Raw genomic sequence first — 16,329 nt, 5'->3', positions numbered from 1 at the left:
CGGAATAATAAGAGAACCCTTGGGTTACTGGGCCCAGCTATGGGAGGGGGCAGAGCAACGATATAGGGGGATGGGACCACAGCTACAGGCCGTCTACAACGCGTTACCACAGGTGGGAGCTGACCCAAGTCATCGAGCATCACAACCACTATTCAGGGTCTAGAACAGCCATGCGTGACCTACAGGACCCCCGTGGACACGGATAGCCACAAAGGACCATGAAGCCCAGGGATGGGCTGATAAGAATGCCGTACACTCGCTTTTCCACCTGCCTTGCTACCCCACCACTGCGGGGCTATGACGGGACCACTTGAACGATTGAGAGGGGAGCTTGCTCTCAACACGTGGACCAGGAGGCTGACTTGAGCCCTGAGAAATATCCCTGAGCGTCCCCGGACCATCGTCCCGGCGCCTACGCCGTGTTAACCTAGAGGCAACGAGTCAACACTAGCTCAGCTGTTGACACCGAGGGACCAAAGGGCCGTTGCCAAGCACCTGTCAGGACAACAGCTCGCTTTTGGCCTTGCCGCAGGGTCTACCCCCGGGGAACAGTTATAAAGTGGCCTGGGACTGGCAGGTAAGTCCCGGTGGTTTGTGTCTGCCGCTTCGTGGGGAACAGCATTAGAAAGGGGCTTACAGATTTCCTGTCTTCTCCCCGACCCCGCCTAAGGCCGCTAAGGTAATTAACCTGGGCCCCTCCTGGAGAAAGGCGCCATTATATTAACCCTGTGGCCTGTTGTTTAACCGCCTCTTCAGTATTCAGCGCCGGCTGTGGGGACCGAGGGTGGACAGGGGGTGTGGCCTGCAGGCAGGTGGGTTGTCTCAGTGCCGTGACTGTTTGTATTTTGCTCGATGGTCGTGATATTCCCTGTCTTGCGCCTGTTGAAGCTTACGTTTCGACCCTAGTCTGAGTGGAGGGAATCTGTTCTCAGACTGGGCGGCAGTGGTGGCCTCACTGCGAGATGAGTCTGATTGCCGTTGTGGTCCTCCGCTGGACTTACATGAAAAGCTGACCCGACAAGCACGTGGCTTACTTGCGATGCTCCTTAGCTGCTGGTGTCTAGATTGCATTTGTGGTGTTTGGTTGCAGCGCGCCCCGGCCTGACCCCAGGGGCAGAGGGGTGGACCCGGATTGCAAGGGTTGTGCAGGGGATGTAGGGGTGGAGAGTAGGGTCAGGCCCCTCAAGATGGATGTTCTCTTGCTCTGTGTCCGTCCCCTGCTCGGCCAGCCCCTGCTTCACTCACATGACCACCCAGCCCTCTTCATTAGTCCCTGGTTATTGAGGAGCCCACCTGACGTCAATTCCCCCTATAAAGGGCAGCCTCCTTCTTCCCTGAGTAGCTGGAGAATTCGGCCATGTCTGGTCAGCCATTGGCCGCACATGGTGAGGTGTCACTCCAGAAGCGTTTATGTCCAATATCCTCTGTCCAATAAACCACTGATGTCTCTGTCGCTGTCTCTGGGCTCTTTCTTTGGTCTCAAGCCTGGGAAACGACAAGGCTCACAGGCTTGCGGGTGCAGCCCAACAGGTGGTGAACCAGGCAGACAATGGCCCTTCCCTCGAGATGCTTATCTTGTATTTGGAATGACAGCAGATAAATGAGTAACATGATGTCAGGTGGTGAGAAGTGCTACAGAGAGACACAGCGTGCCCAGGGGGCTGGGGTGCGTGTGTGTGTGTGTGTGGTGTGTGTGTGGTGTGTGGTGTGTGTGTGTGGTGTGTGTGTGTGTGTGTGTGTGTGTTGGGGGCATGGAAGGCGGGGGCAAGCAAGTCCCCTCACTCAAACCCAGTTTCCAAACCCCCGTGCTGTCCCCTCTCTGCTGCCTGACCTTGGATTCAGTCAGGACACAGGCTGTCTACAGGGAGGATGTGCAAACTGGAGGAATGCCAGTTAAGGCCAAATGCCCATGAGGCAGCGATGAGGCCGGCAGGAGGGATGTGAGAGGTTTCTCCACACCATGGGGCCCAAGGATCCTAAGGGCACCCCCCTGAGGAACAGTGAGTGCTGGGACAGTCAGAGGCCTTCAGGATGAAGATTCCTCTCCTCAGCCCTGCAAGATCAGGCCTCTTCCCACCTTGGCCGCCCAGCCCAGGCCCTGCCCCACCACAGCCCACCCTGTAGCTGCATTAACCTGTTTGCAGGTCTTCTTACCGCGACATTGCCTTGTACCTGGTCCCCTTCTCTTTGGAACCCTCCTCCCAACCCGTTTTCCCAGGCGAATGTCTCCTCATCCCTGAGGACTTGGACTCTTCCCAGGAGCCTTCCTGGGTGGTCCCCTCCCTGGCACTACCCCTTAGAGCAGCGCTTGGCACCGAGCGCATGCCTGATCAATATTTGTGGAATGCGTGGGTGGATGGAGGGATGCTGGACCCTGCCAAACCACCTTCCTGTCCTTGTTTTTTTTTCACCAGAGCCACTGAGATTTGCCTCTGTCTGCCTCCCCCAGGGCTCAACTGACCACATCAGTGAACCCAGCATGCCCCTGGTCCTGGCAGCTGGACGGCTGATGCATGCAAAGCGGGCATCTCCTTGCTCAACCGCCTGACCACCCTGGCGCAGCCGAATCTGAAAGCTGATGACATTATTGTGCAGAGACACAATGTCTGTGGGCATTTGCTGACCTGGGCTTTGGTGCGGGCTTAATCCAGCATTCTCGCCCCGCTTTCCACAGGGACGCAGCGGTCACCCGCCTTGGCACCGGCACTGCTGGGGAAGGTATAAATGCCACCTCCCACCGGCCGGCTCCACGGGCACTCTTGGGCTGGTGTCACTGGTAAGAATGCCTCTATTGCTTGTCTTGCCTTTTTCTCTCCTCCTCCTCCCTGATGGAAAGTGTGGGAGACCCGGGTTCAAATCCAGAGGCTATCACTTTCTGACAGGGTGACTTGGGGCAAAGACCTCAAGGTGCTGAGCCTCGGTTTTCCTTTCTGTTAAATGGGAAGGGGGTCATAAAACCTCCTTGGCTGTGGGGCTCAGAGATGCATAGGTGAGTGGCCTAGCACGGTGCCTGGCACAGTGTGTATTTTGGTGATGCTCTTCATTAGTATTAAACAGTCCATCAGCATCCTCGTTTTGCCGGTGGAGGAGAATATAGCTGAGGGTTTGCAGGTGGAAGGAGTGAAACCACGGAAGGTTCAGCTTCATTTCTAGGGCCGTGAGTCAGCTCTCTCCATATCCATAAACGCTCCCGGGCACCGGCTCTGTGTCCCGCCTTGGGACAGCTAGGAAGCAGCCTCCCTCTCGGGGAGCTCCCAGCAACAGGTGACTCCAAAGGCACTAAAACTGGGTGGAAAGGACCCTAATAATGCCATAATTGGTGCCGTGTACTGAGCACGAGTGGGTTCCGGGACGGCTGCCAAGTGCTTGAGCTTTTCTGTGTTCTATGATTGGATCATCACAACCTGTTCATAGCTATGACCAGGCACCATCCTGTCCCCATTTTACAGAACAGGAAATTGAGGCACAGAGGGGATGACCTTCCCAGGGCCTTGATGCTGGTACGCAGCGGAGGAAGCGCCTGAGTTGAACCACCTGAGCTTAATCTTTAGTCTGAGGATGGTGCTGGGGCTGTAATGTGGCATCTTGGGCACAGTGACAGACCCAGAGGGCTGGTTTCTTAGGGGAGAAGGGCAGGTTTGGCTCCCAACCTGCTTTAGTTGAATGTCCTCTTTTGGGGGAACATCCTGGCCTGGCCTCTGGTGTGGAAGGAGCTTCTGGAAGCCGGATGTTATCTCTGGAGAAGGAGACAGGTTTCCCCTCTACACTGGGAAAACACAGGCTCTGTTCTCTGCCCATCCTGTGGGAAGGGAGAAGAAACTGACACACTTCCAGGTTTTCTGACGTTCTTGGCTGCTAAGAAATTCTCCCTGCTGCTGACCACAGTGCCTGAACTTCCATAATACTCACGTCGTTGCTTTCTTGTGGCAGGAGTTCCATCACAGCCTTGTGTACTATTTGGGTGGTGGAGGGGAGGATATGGCCAATGGTGGAAAGGAGCATTCTGGGTACTGGATGTGGGGGGGGGCAGGAGTCAAGGAGGAAGTTGGGGATGAGCGGCGGGGGCCCAGGGGACTTCGTGAGATGGCAGATTGGGAGCTAAAACCCGGCCAGGCACAGCCAGTGCGTGGGGTTTGTCTGCCCACATTATTTTCTTTGAATCAAGAAATTTCTGCGTAATATCAATCGATGCATAAGAAATTTATGCATAATAGCATCAATTATCTGGGGCCAAATGGGTCCCCACTCACACTCTAGTGTCTCACTTTATTTTTTAGTAGAACTCATTTCTCTGTCCTCCCTCGGAGCCGGCCTGGACACAAAGAAGCGAAGCTAAGGATGGACGTTCAGGCAGCCACTGGCCGTCCGCACTGCCCTAGGACAACCTGAAATCAGGGAGACAGAAAACAGGACGTGGGGCTGGAGTGATGTGGCCCCGGGACACGCTGCCGCCACCACCCCATCCCCCCCAGTGAGGGAACCGAGGGCCCAGAGAGAGGTCCTCACTGCTGCTTCCCCCATGCCTTGCCTTCCAGGTCATTCCTGCACCGGACCGCCCACCATGGCCTCAGACCACCAGACCCCAGCGGGCAAACCTCAGCCCCTCAACCCCAAGGTGGGTACCATGTGGGAGGAAGGGGTGGCAAGCACGGTGCCTCTCCCAGGCTCGGTTTCCCTGCTGTAAAGTGGGGTTGGTGCCTTCCTTTCTGGGGCTCCCCCTCTCTGGGCCACAGTCTCCCCAGCTTGCACACTGGAGGGGATGCTGATTCAGAAGGCCCCTCCCCAGCCCACGACTAGCATCCTTCTGGCTTTGGAGACTTAATTTTCTCTGCCATACCCTTTACCCCATTGCCCAGGGTGGGTCCCCAAAGCTGAGGCAGACCCTCGGTCCAGTCTGAGAGGGGGCTTGTGAATGGGGGGTGGGGTGGGAATCCTGACTCCACACCTGCTGTGTGACCTTGGCCAGTCACTTGACCTCTCTGAGCCTCAGGTCCCTCCTTCAAAAAATGGGGAGCGTTGGACTCATGGCATAAGGTAATTGTGAAGAGGCAAAGAAAACAGGCTCAGGGCTTCCCTGGTGGCACAGTGGTTGGGAGTCCGCCTGCCAATGCAGGGGACGCGGGTTCGTGCCCCGGTCCGGGAAGATCCCACATGCTGCGGAGCGGCTGGGCCCGAGAGCCATGGCCGCTGAGCCTGCGTGTCCGGAGCCTGTGCTCCGCAACCGGAGAGGCCACAACAGTGAGAGGCCTGCGTACCGCAAAAAAAAACCCAAAAACAAAATCAAAGAAAGCAGGCTCAGCCTAATGCTTGTCCACCTAACGCCAGCCTTCTTTGTTTTTTCCTCCTAAGGGCGGTGGGATCTTATCCCAATGTCAGGGGCTTGTCACACTGAATCTGCCCTCAAACTTCTACCAGCAACAGTCCACCAGGCTGCCCTCCTGTTTCCCTCTGCCTCGGAGGCCCCAGGCATAGATTCTGTCCTGGAACTGCCTTTTTGTCTGATTTGGGCCCCCACCCCAGCTCACCCCAATTCTGTCCCTTAAGAGGCTTACTTTCTAGAAGAAAGACAATAAATAAACTACTATATAACTTCAAGGAGTGAAAAGTGTTAGGAAGAAACAAGAGTGGGTTCTTTAGGGTCAGGGTGGACGAGGAACGTGTTAGCTAAGGTGGTCAGGGAGGACTTCTCTGAGGAGGTGACATTGAACAGAGCCCCCAGTCAAGTGAGGAAGTAGTGAAAGTTGGGGAATGGGGGGTAGGGGAGAGCATTCTCGGCAAAGGGCACAGTGAGTGCAAAGGCCCGGGGGCTGGAGTGAGATGGGTAAGTTTGAGCAGCAAGAAGCCCCGTGCGATGTGGCTTGGAGCAGCGCTGTCCAACCGATTTCAGATGGGAGCCACTTACGGACTTTAACGCTTCCTAGTGGCCGTGTTAACAAAGTAAAAAGAAACGGGAAATTAATTTTCATAGATTTTTATTAAGCCCAATATATCCTAATGTACAGTCAGTAGAACAATTATTAGAGAACTATTTTACATTCTTTTTTTTCGTACTGGATCTTCAACATCTGATGTGTATTTGATACCCACAGCACATTTTAATTCAGGTTAGTTGCCCACGTTCAGTAGACATCTAGCCGTTGCTGAACTGGACGGTGCAGGTTGAAAGGATTAGGTAATACGTACATTTTTAGCGTCCATTTGTTGATACATACAACAACAGTAATAATACTGAGCTCCTGGGCTCTGAGGCCTTGCAAACGCATGGGGAGTCTGCCCTGCCTTGCCCTCCCTGCCCCTGTGAGCCCTTGTCTCCCGGGCCAGTGTCATAACCCACTAGCCCCCGACTGCCAGGTTCTTGATTCTTCTCAGTAAGCCTGCAGAATGGGCATGTGATGCCCCATTTTACAGGTGGGGCAGCTGCGGCTCAGAGCCATCGCGCGGCCTCCTCGGGCTGCACGGCTGGATGCAGCAGAGGCGACGCAGGGGCCCGGTTCTCCTCCTGACCCATCGTACAGGCTGAACTGAGCCCATGGAATTTGACTGTGAACTTGCTGGGCCTCCCTCCCCTGGCTTTGTCTGGCTAATCCCCGGCCTGGGAGAGAGGGGCGTGTTTACCCAGCCAGTGCTGGCCGCCTGGATTGGGCAGCTGCCCCTCCTGGAGGCCCCCTTCCCTGAACCCTGCCCCCCTTCATCCAGAGGCAGTCCCCTGGGGCAAGTGTGGCTGGCAAACGTCTGCCCCCAGGTTCTGTCTGGAATCCTGACAGGAGGCAGCTGCCCCCCTCCCCCACCTCTTAGCACTTGGCTGTGAGGCCGGAGCAGCCCTGTCAGTTTTGCTGATCTTCCCTTTTCCTGATGGGGATCCTGCCGGCCCTTCCCTGGGCTGCTGAGAGGCAGGTGAGGCAAGGGGAGTGAAGTCCTCTTAAGAAGTATCCAGAGGGGGAGGAAAGCCTGCAAAGCCTGTGGGGGCTTAAGAAAAGGGCACAGGTATGCGTAGTCTTATGGGTGAAACGGGGGTGGAGGGTGGATACGGCAGCACTGGTCCAGCTCTGATGGGGGCAGGAGAAGCGTAAGCAGCATGGTCTAGCATCTTGCTACCCCTACTCTGGTCCAGAGACCAGTGGTACCAAAATGCTGCTCTACAGGAAACAGCATCAGACGAGCTTGGGCTCTGATTTCAGCTCTGCCACTTACCCACTTGGGATCCTTAGCATGTCCCTTAATATAATTATGCCTCCCACACCCAGAGCAAATATGGTGTGCTAGCCATTACGCTCCTCTGAATCCTTCCAACAACCCCATGATGTAGGTTCTGTCTTTATTTCCCATTTTACAAATGGGGAAACCGAGGCTCAGACAGGTGAAATACTGGCTCAAGGTCTCACAGCTGGTAACTGGAGCCAAGACTGTCAGACTTTATATTTGGTTCATGATTCCCGAGTGTGGAACCCTTCAGCATCCTCCAAGGCTCTCTGAGTCCCCTCCCTACGCCCTCCCACCCCTGCTGCCCTGTTCTCCCTCCTCCCCATCGGGACGGGGGTCTGACTCTCTCCTCCTGTTGCAGATCATCATCTTTGAGCAGGAAAACTTCCAGGGCCACTCACATGAGCTCAATGGGCCCTGCCCCAACCTGAAGGAGACCGGCGTGGAGAAGGCAGGCTCTGTCCTGGTGCAGGCTGGACCGTAAGTACCTGGGGGGTCTCACTTGGTCAGGGGTTGCCAGGGTGAGGCAATCAGGCTGTAGAGCGAGCTGGAGGGATCCGCTCTCACTGAGCTCCTAGACTGTGCAATCAGGGGACCAGGATTTGGGGTCTTGGCAGCCTGTGGAGAGAGCTTGTGGTCTGAGGTCAGATAGAGCTGGGTTTCAAATCCTGGTTCCACCACTTCTGTGCTGTGTGATGTTGGACCAGGAACCTCTCTCTCTGAGCCTCGGTTTTCTCCTCTGTAGGATGAGGTTAACCATGTCCTCCTGGGGATGATGGGATGGAGCTCATGTGAAAAGCCTGACACCAAGGTCATCCACTTCCTTGAGGCAGGGAGACAGACACAGTGACTCCCGTGGACCTTTTTAGAGCTGCCAATCTCTGGCTCTGGGAGTGTGCTCGCTCTCCTGGGAGGTTTAAAGCTGGATACCCCAGCTCTGCAACCACCACTCCCTTCCCAGGACCTGGGGATACTTGGTTTTCGCAGATATGCTGACACATTTGGGGCCCAAGAGAGAAGGGGAGGTGACTGGTCAGGTCTGACTCTGCCGCGCTCAGGTGACATAGTTGAGCACGGCCTGCAGGGGCCTCTCCTTGTGGTTCCCTGACTGTTCCTTCTCTCCAAGAGCCTCCGGAATCAGGGGTGGCCACCAGTGACCCCCAACAATAGGTCAGTGAGTCTAGTGTGGGTCCTGGATGACCCGCACCACACCTCAAGGTTCACTGGGAATTCTGCAGTGTGTGATGACCCTAATTGAATCAGAGTCTCCTGGTGTGGAGAGCACAGCCAAAGGAATGGCCCTGCCCGCCCCACTTAGCTGATGCGCTCAGAGCATCAGTGTTCCTGAGAGCATGCCTTCCTGGACGGCTGAAGTTTTGTCAACTGAAGCACCACATCTGATTTTTCAGTTGTCTTTTTTTTAGTATTTGGATGGAAGAATTTCTCAAATAGACCTTACATTCCTCCTCTGCTTTCTTTTAAAAAATATAACTTTGATATTTTTATTAATTATTGTTTATTGTTTAAAATTAAGGAGCAATGGTTTAGTGCAAAAAACCATACGACTCTAATCTTACCACTCAGAGTAACCATTAAGATTTTCATATAAACTTATATTTTTCTCTGTATATATTTCATCAAATATATATTAGATATATACTTAATCAAAAGTCAGATCATGCTTTACATACTGTTTTATAACTCATGTTGAAAACTTTTATCTCAAATTCTCTCCATGTCATTAAGTAGCATTTTATGTCAATGCTTTTCAAAGAGTTTTTTGGAGGTAAATCTGTATCAGAATCATAGAAGGTGGGGAGGCTTTGAAGTGCAGATTCTTTTTTTTTTTTTAAATGCTTGGCTTTTTTTGTTTGTTTATTTATTTATTTTTGGTGTGTTGGGTCTTCGTTTCTGTGCGAGGGCTTTCTCTAGTTGTGGCAAGCGGGGGCCACTCTTCATCGCGTTGCGCGAGCCTCTCACTATCGCGGCCTCTCTTGTTGGGGAGCACAGGCTCCAGACACGCAGGCTCAGTAGTTGTGGCTCACGGGCCCAGCTGCTCCGTGGCATGTGGGATCTTCCCAGACCAGGGCTCGAACCCGTGTCCCTTGCATTAGCAAGCAGATTCTCAACCACTGCGCCGCCAGGGAAGCCCCCGAAGTGCAGATTCTTGGGTCCCAGCCCTGGCCCAGTGAATCAACCTCTTGGGCCTGGAGCCCAGGAATCTGCATTTCACAAACCCACCACCTTGTGATATTTCTGCGCAGTTAAGTTTGAGAACCCCTGTCCTACTTCATTGTTTTTCATACCTTTGTAACATTTCATTACGGGATACGACATAATTTACTCAACCAGGCCCTGCCCGTTGGATACGTAAGTTGTTTTGATTGTTTGATATTATAAACAACACCGTGATGGACATCGTTACCCGTGTATCTGTGAGCTCTTTGACAACTGTTTTCTAAGGACACGTTGTCTAAAGCTGAATTGCCACATCAAGAGGGCATCCTCTGCTAAAAGCAGCAAGAAACACCATCTCTCCTTCCGTTAAGGACTTAGATTACTGTTCCAAAGAGTTGTCCCTGTGCCAGGCTGAACTGTCTGCCTCTGCGATGAACGCCCCAGAATGCCAGGCATCATGAAGTCGGTGCCACCTTTTTCTTATTGTCCCCTTTCCTCTATTAGCCATGCCCCACCGGCAGGTAATCCTTCCCTTTAAGGATTTTCTCTTCTACTGTGGATCTAAGACTGTTAGAGTTTTGTGTAGTGTAGGAGTCCAGAGACCACCATCAAGAACCAAAGAGATGGGCTTCCCTGGTGACGCAGTGGTTGAGTCTGCCTGCCGATGCAGGGGACACAGGTTTGTGCCCCGGTCCGGGAGGATCCCACATGCTGCGGAGCGGCTGGGCCCGTGAGCCATGGCCCTGAGCCTGCGAGACCACAACAGTGAGAGGCCTGCGTACCACAAAAAAAAAAAAAAAAAAAAGAACCAAAGAGGAAAGAGACCCAGAGAGAAGGGGTTGGTATGAACAAGGTACGTGAGCTTTAGATACAGGGATGTTCTGCAGTCCATTCTCGGTGGTAAAAGCTGATTGGGCACATTTCTTCCTAACTCCATGTTCACTGATATCACACTGAGAGCTTTGACACTGGCCACGGTGGGAGTATTTACACCGTGGAAATCAGCAAATGCTACAAACAGGATTTGTTTTGTTTTTCAGAGATGGCTTTTAATTTACCAGCAGAATTTAATTTACCATTTACCAGCATACCATTGGCCTTGGGACATGGGTTCTATACATCTGTGTTTGTTGCTAGGCCATCTTTTAGGCTTCCTCCTTATTTCTTGGTTACGTTCCAGATGATTGAAGTCAGCACCGTGCTGGGTTCTGGATAACTGAGGTGATGCTGCTCTTGGATTTGCTGTGCTTGGATTTAAATGAGGCTGCAACTCATTTTTTTTTTTTTTTTTTTGCGGTACGCGGGCCTCTCACTGCTATGGCCTCTCCCACTGCGGAGCACAGGCTCCGGACGCGCAGGCTCAGCGGCCATGGCTCACGGGCCCAGCCGCTCCACGGCATGTGGGATCTTCCCGGACCAGGGCACGAACCCGTGTCCCCTGCATCGGCAGGCGGACTCCCAACCACTGCGCCACCAGGGAAGCCCTGCTACTCATTTTGATGAGCTGGGCAACTGTGAGCTCTGGGGCCCAAACGAGTAGCCAGGGTCCCACCAGAGGAAGCTGGAGTGAGCCTGACTTGCCCTCTCTCTCTCTGTCTCCACTGCAGCTGGGTGGGCTACGAGCAAGCCAACTGCAAAGGGGAGCAGTTTGTGTTTGAGAAGGGCGAGTACCCCCGCTGGGACTCATGGACCAGCAGCCGGAGGACAGACTCCCTCAGCTCCCTGAGGCCCATCAAAGTGGTAAGCCCCTGGCCCTCATCTTCTTCCTCTCTTTGCCCCCTCGGAGCCAGCGGTCTGGGGACCAGGAAGGAGCCTTTACCTCTGGCATCGTGCCCCTTCTGACTGGCGGGAGACTTCCTGGCTGTGTGACCTCGCATAAGTCACTTCACTTCCCTGAGCCTCTGTTTCCTCACCTGTAAGATGGGGATATTAGTATCTACTGTCCTGAGATACCAGCAGGCTTAGCCTGAGAACTGCCACATCGTATGACTTCAGGGGCTTCCTTCAAGATGCTCCAGGGGGCGCTGTTCATATTCTGTTCTACGTGGATGGTGCTGTCCAGGGCTGTGTGATTTCTGTCACAAAGCAATCGTTCCATAAATGATTGCCACCATAAATATTCAAAGAAATTCTGGGTTTCGGTCTGGAGGAGAAGGCAGTTTAGCTCTCGTTCACGACTCATGCCAGTGTAACCTTTCAGAGCTTCTCTGATCCTGATTACTAGCGTGTGAACTCTCTGGAGGGCAGAGGGCCCAGCGATGCTCAGTTATACTCCCAAACCTCCCCAGCCCAGTCTAGTTCTCCCCAGAGCTAGATGGAAAATCGGAGAACGTTGGACTTGGCGTTCCACAGACCTGGGTTCCTCTGCTGGCTCTGGCACTTCCGGCTGTGTGACCTTGACCAAGTCACTTTACCTCTCTAAGCCTCAGTTTTCTTATCCACCAAACAGCATAAGAGTAGTTTAAAGGATGAAAGGAGATGACTAAGAAAAATGTCACAGGAACAGGAGGATGGGAAGATATGTGGAGATGAAGGAAAGCCAAAATATTTCAAGTGTCTGCTAGAGGCACGATAAGCCCGTGTGTGTGTGTGTGTGTGTGTGTGTGTATCATGGCTGCCATTTAGTTTTTAAAAGGGGAGTTGAGGCGTTGGGAGGGAAAATGCCATTTCAGAATCAAATAGTCCCCAAAGTGTAGAATCTGGAGTGTCTGTTATGTGAAAATAGCCCAGTAGGATCTTAATGAACAAACCCTGTTGGATGCCGTTGCCATAGACACTCACGTGGTGGGGGTCTTGGGCCAGAGGGCTGCAGGTAGAGCCTGCTGGTCCCAACTCCAGGGCACCCTGGGCGCTCTCACCCACACTCGCTTTCCCCCACTCCCTGTCCACAGGACAGCCAGGAACATAAGATCATCCTCTATGAGAACCCCAACTTCACAGGGAAGAAGATGGAGGTGATAGACGATGATGTGCCCAGCTTCCACGCCCACGGCTACCAGGAGAAGGTGTCTTCTGTGCGGGTGCAGAGTGGCACGTGAGTGCACAGCCAGCCCTGGCTCGCCCCGCCCCAGGAGCCCAGACCCTGGGCTGCTAAGTCCTGCTCTGTCCGGAACTCTGGGGATCTTAGACATTCCTGATCTCAGTCTTCTCATTGGAAAATGGGCGTTGAAATCATCAGCCTACACGTGGCTTTCAGCCCCTGAAGTTCCATCCTGATCTGCCTTTTGGGCAACACCCTACCTCTGGAGGAGAGAAACCTTGGCCTTAACCTCAGCCCCAAAGAGCAAGACAGTAAATGGTGGGGGGGGGGCAGGGTAAGGCAGAGGTGGGGAGGGTGTAGGGGGGAGCAGAAGCTGGGAATGAGTTGAGTGGTCTTACAGAGCTGGGAGAGGCAGGAAGTCCAGCCAGTGCTGGCCTTTGACTGCATGAGTTCCTGAGATTGGAAATAGGAAGGATCCTTCTCCACCAAGTTAAACTTCGGCACATAAACCTCAACCATCAGCATTGGGGAATTTCTCAATGTGAAAAATTTGGAATCCATGGGGAGTCTGACGATGGGCTTTGGGCAGTGGTGTGCTGGAGACGGCTTGTACCAGCTTGCAAAAGCTGACTGTTAACTTTTCAGAATTTACGTGAGCTGGTTATTTCATCATTGGCAACTTGAAATGAGCCATCATGAAGTATTTACACCTCAGAAATTGGAAAATGTTACAAATCAAGACTTTTTCCCCCCCCAAGAGAGCTAGTTTACCAACACATACTGGCTTTCTGGGGCTTGTCAAACTCTTAGAGTGTGCAACGTTCTGTATTCATGTTCCCCTCCATTTACTCGTTTATTCATTCATTGATTCAATTTGTCGAGTGACGTCATATGCCAGGCACCGTGTTAAGTCATCAGTAAGTCAAGGTGGGTTAAACAGACCTGGCCTCTGCCTTGTGTAGCTAGCAGTCTGGTTGCGGACAACTGTTAATAGTTTAGGAATCCGCACAAATCTGGTCTCCTTCCCCGAGGAAGGCACTTTCGAGCTGAGATCTCAAGAAAGTAGGTATTATAGAGGTAAAGAGAAGGAAGGACATCCCAGACGGTGAGAACTGCACGTGCAAAGGTCCTGTGGTGGGAGGAGCCTGGTGAGTCTGATGGGCTCTACAAGGGACGGAGTGGCTGTGCTGCAGAGATATAGGGGCCCAAGTCTGAGAAGCAGAGCTAGAGGTGTCCACAGGGGCTGGATGGGCAGGTCCATGTGGGCCAGGACTGTGATGCTTTCTGGGGAGAAGACTGTAATAGTCATCAGGTACTCAGAGTGAGTGACCCCTAAATGGTGATGGCTTCAAAGGGTGGAGGGATCATTGAGGGCTCCTGGGACCTAGGCTGCTGTCCTTTGGCCTTGCCAGGGGTTGGGTTAAGAGGCCTGTCTCCTTCTAAGCTTAAGTGAGCTTGAGATCACCCCTTCCTCTGAACCCAGTGTCAGGCCTTCAGTTAAAAGTTGCTTCTGGAGATAGTGAGCTCCCCATCAAGGGAAGGAAGATAGCAGAGGCTGGTCCCAGGAAGGGTGGGGGTGTACCTGCTCAACACCCAGTTAGTGTGAAATGATGGGGAGGCCCCACCCTTCCTAGTGGCTAAACAATTCCCTCCCTCTGTCTCCATCTGCATCTCCTGTCTCCCCACGTCCCCTCTTCCCACCTCTGGCCCTGCAGGTGGGTCGGCTACCAGTACCCCGGCTACCGCGGGCTGCAGTACCTGCTGGAGAAGGGTGATTACAAGGACAGCGGCGACTTCGGGGCCCCACAGCCCCAGGTGCAGTCCGTGCGCCGCATCCGTGACATGCAGTGGCACCAGCGAGGCACCTTCCACCCCTCCAACTAGTGCCCCCCATTTCCTCCTTCCCAGGGGCCTGGCCAGCTGCCCAGGATCCCACCAGACATCCTGGCGAGTGAATAAAGTGTGACTTGCAACTTGTCCGCAGCAGTGTCTTTTATCCCCCGTGGGAGCCGGGGTGCTGCGTGTAGTGTGTGTGCGCGCGCGTGCACTTGTATGAAAGACAGAGACACAGAAAGATGAGAGAACCAGAAGGTGACTGGGTGAGGGGTGGCAACCTCTTCGAGAATTTTCAGCTCTGCAGCTGCTTAGCTGTGTGACCTTGGGCACATTGTCCAACCTCTCTGAGCCTCCACCTGGCTTACAACCCTCTTGACCCCATGAGCGGCTGGCTTGGCTGACCGCTCAGTCCTTCTTGTGTGGTTGCTGAGCAGTCGCCCAAGGGCACGTGATGGATGCTCCAGCCCTTAAAATTGTATCCACTGCCTGCCATTCCCACAGAATTGCCTTATCACCTTGAACCTGGGAGTTTTCTTAGATCTGCCCAGCAGAGCCCCAAACCCTGCCATCCCCACTCCATCCCGGAGAGAGGTCACAATGACCTGTTTGTAGGTTTGTGTGTTCCTTGGTTCCTTTGTTCACAACTTGATTGGGGTTGTCACTTAGCTTAGCACCTGGGGGCTGGGTTCCTGCATCCGACTGGCCTGGATCCTAATGGCTGTTCTGGAGGCTTGGCCAGTGATGGGGCCTCAGAACCTTAATGCTTCCACTTGGAAAAATAGGGAAAAAATAGTGCCTCCTTAACAGGGTTACAGCAAGGACAACATGAGATAGCCCAGGTGTTCTCTATATAAATGTTAATCACTGGTTGGTTTTCTGTAGTGCAAATATCCCCTCCCAGAGAGCAGCTTCTTTTTACTTTGTCTTTGGTATCTTTTGATGCAGTGGTTTTAAATGTTGATGCGGTCTAACATCAGTCTGTTCCTTTATGGTTTGTATCTGCCATGTCTTCTTTAAGAGATTTCTTTCTCACCCCACTTCTCACAAATATGTTCTCCAGATTTTTTTTGCCTAAAAGTTTTAAAGTTTTGCATTTCCCACTTAAATTCTCAGTCCTCCTGGAGTTGATTTTTCTGTATAGTGTGTGCCAGGGACCTAATTTCTTTTTTCTCTTTTTTTCCACTTTGAACCACCGTTGTCCCGGGGTAATTTATTGAGAAATCCATTTCCGCCACTGTGGTGCAAAGTTGCCTCTGTGTCCCATAGTAGATTGACACATATGTGTGGGGTCTGTTTATGGGCTCTTTTTTTTTTTTTCTGTTCCTTTATCTGTGTATCTCTGTACTCTTACCATATTATGTTAATAGCCATTGCTGTGTAATAAATCTTGCAGTGCCCTAAATCATTCTTCTTCAAGGACATTTTATATAGGCTTGACCCTTTATATCTCCGTATAAAATTATTTTCTCAAATCTAGAAAATGGGAAACCCTATTGAATGAGCTAAAGAGATTAAAATGATTACCGTGAAGGTGGGAACTAATCAGTGCTTAACAAATTTTGCCAGCTTTGATTTGCTCCTTCATTCTTCAGCCAACACTCACTGAGTACCTGTCTTGTTCCTGGAATGGGCAGAGTAGGGGATACAAAGGAGGTAAGACAAAGCCCCTGCCCCCAGGAAGCTGCTACTCTGGGGGGATGGTAATAGCTTAAGAGTAGAACCTTGATGATGATTATGAGTTGAATTATACCCCCCTCAAAAGTCATATGTTGAAGTCCTAACCCCCAATACCTCAGAATTTGACTTTATTTGGAAATAGGGTCGTTGCTGAGTCAATCAGTTCAATTTATTTGAGGTCATACTGGAGTAGGGTGGGTCCCTAATTCAATATGATCGGTGCCCCTACGAAAAGGGGAAATTTGGAGACAGACACACACACAGGGAGAACACCACGTGAAGATGCAGGCAGAGATCAGAGTGATGTAGCAGATGCCATGAAACACCAAAGATTGCCAGGAAACCACCAGAAGCCAAGAGTCATGGAACAGATTCTCCCTCATATACCCCCAGAAGGAGTCGACCCAGCTGACACCTTGACCTTGGACTGCTAGCATACAGAATCACGAGAGAATAAA

The 16,329-nt window shown here is 52.4% G+C and overlaps 1 protein-coding gene across 1 annotated transcript; it reads left to right on the top strand.

Moving 5' to 3' along the window:
* The first annotated feature begins 477 nt into the window (after nt 1-477).
* On the top strand, nt 478-14,335 carry CRYBB2 (crystallin beta B2). Its single transcript, XM_049697825.1, has 6 exons — nt 478-577; nt 4,536-4,615; nt 7,562-7,680; nt 10,986-11,118; nt 12,270-12,412; nt 14,074-14,335. The coding sequence occupies exons 2-6, from the start codon at nt 4,562-4,564 to the stop codon at nt 14,240-14,242; spliced, it is 618 nt and encodes a 205-aa protein (XP_049553782.1). The 5' UTR covers nt 478-577; nt 4,536-4,561; the 3' UTR covers nt 14,243-14,335.
* Nucleotides 14,336-16,329: the final 1,994 nt, after the last annotated feature.

This window comes from Orcinus orca, chromosome 15, assembly GCF_937001465.1.
Source record: "Orcinus orca chromosome 15, mOrcOrc1.1, whole genome shotgun sequence".
NCBI classification, from domain to species: Eukaryota; Metazoa; Chordata; class Mammalia; order Artiodactyla; family Delphinidae; genus Orcinus; species Orcinus orca.
Note: the sequence above shows the minus strand (reverse complement) of the source record. Positions and strands in the feature narration are given on the sequence as shown.

Coding starts and splice junctions, on each gene's coding strand:
- CRYBB2 (XM_049697825.1), top strand. CDS start 4,562: ATGGCCTCAGACCACCAGACCCCAGCGGGCAAACCTCAGCCCCTCAAC. Junction 7,681..10,985: donor GTCCTGGTGCAGGCTGGACC/GTAAGTACCTGG, acceptor TCTCCACTGCAG/CTGGGTGGGCTACGAGCAAG. Junction 11,119..12,269: donor CCCTGAGGCCCATCAAAGTG/GTAAGCCCCTGG, acceptor CCCTGTCCACAG/GACAGCCAGGAACATAAGAT.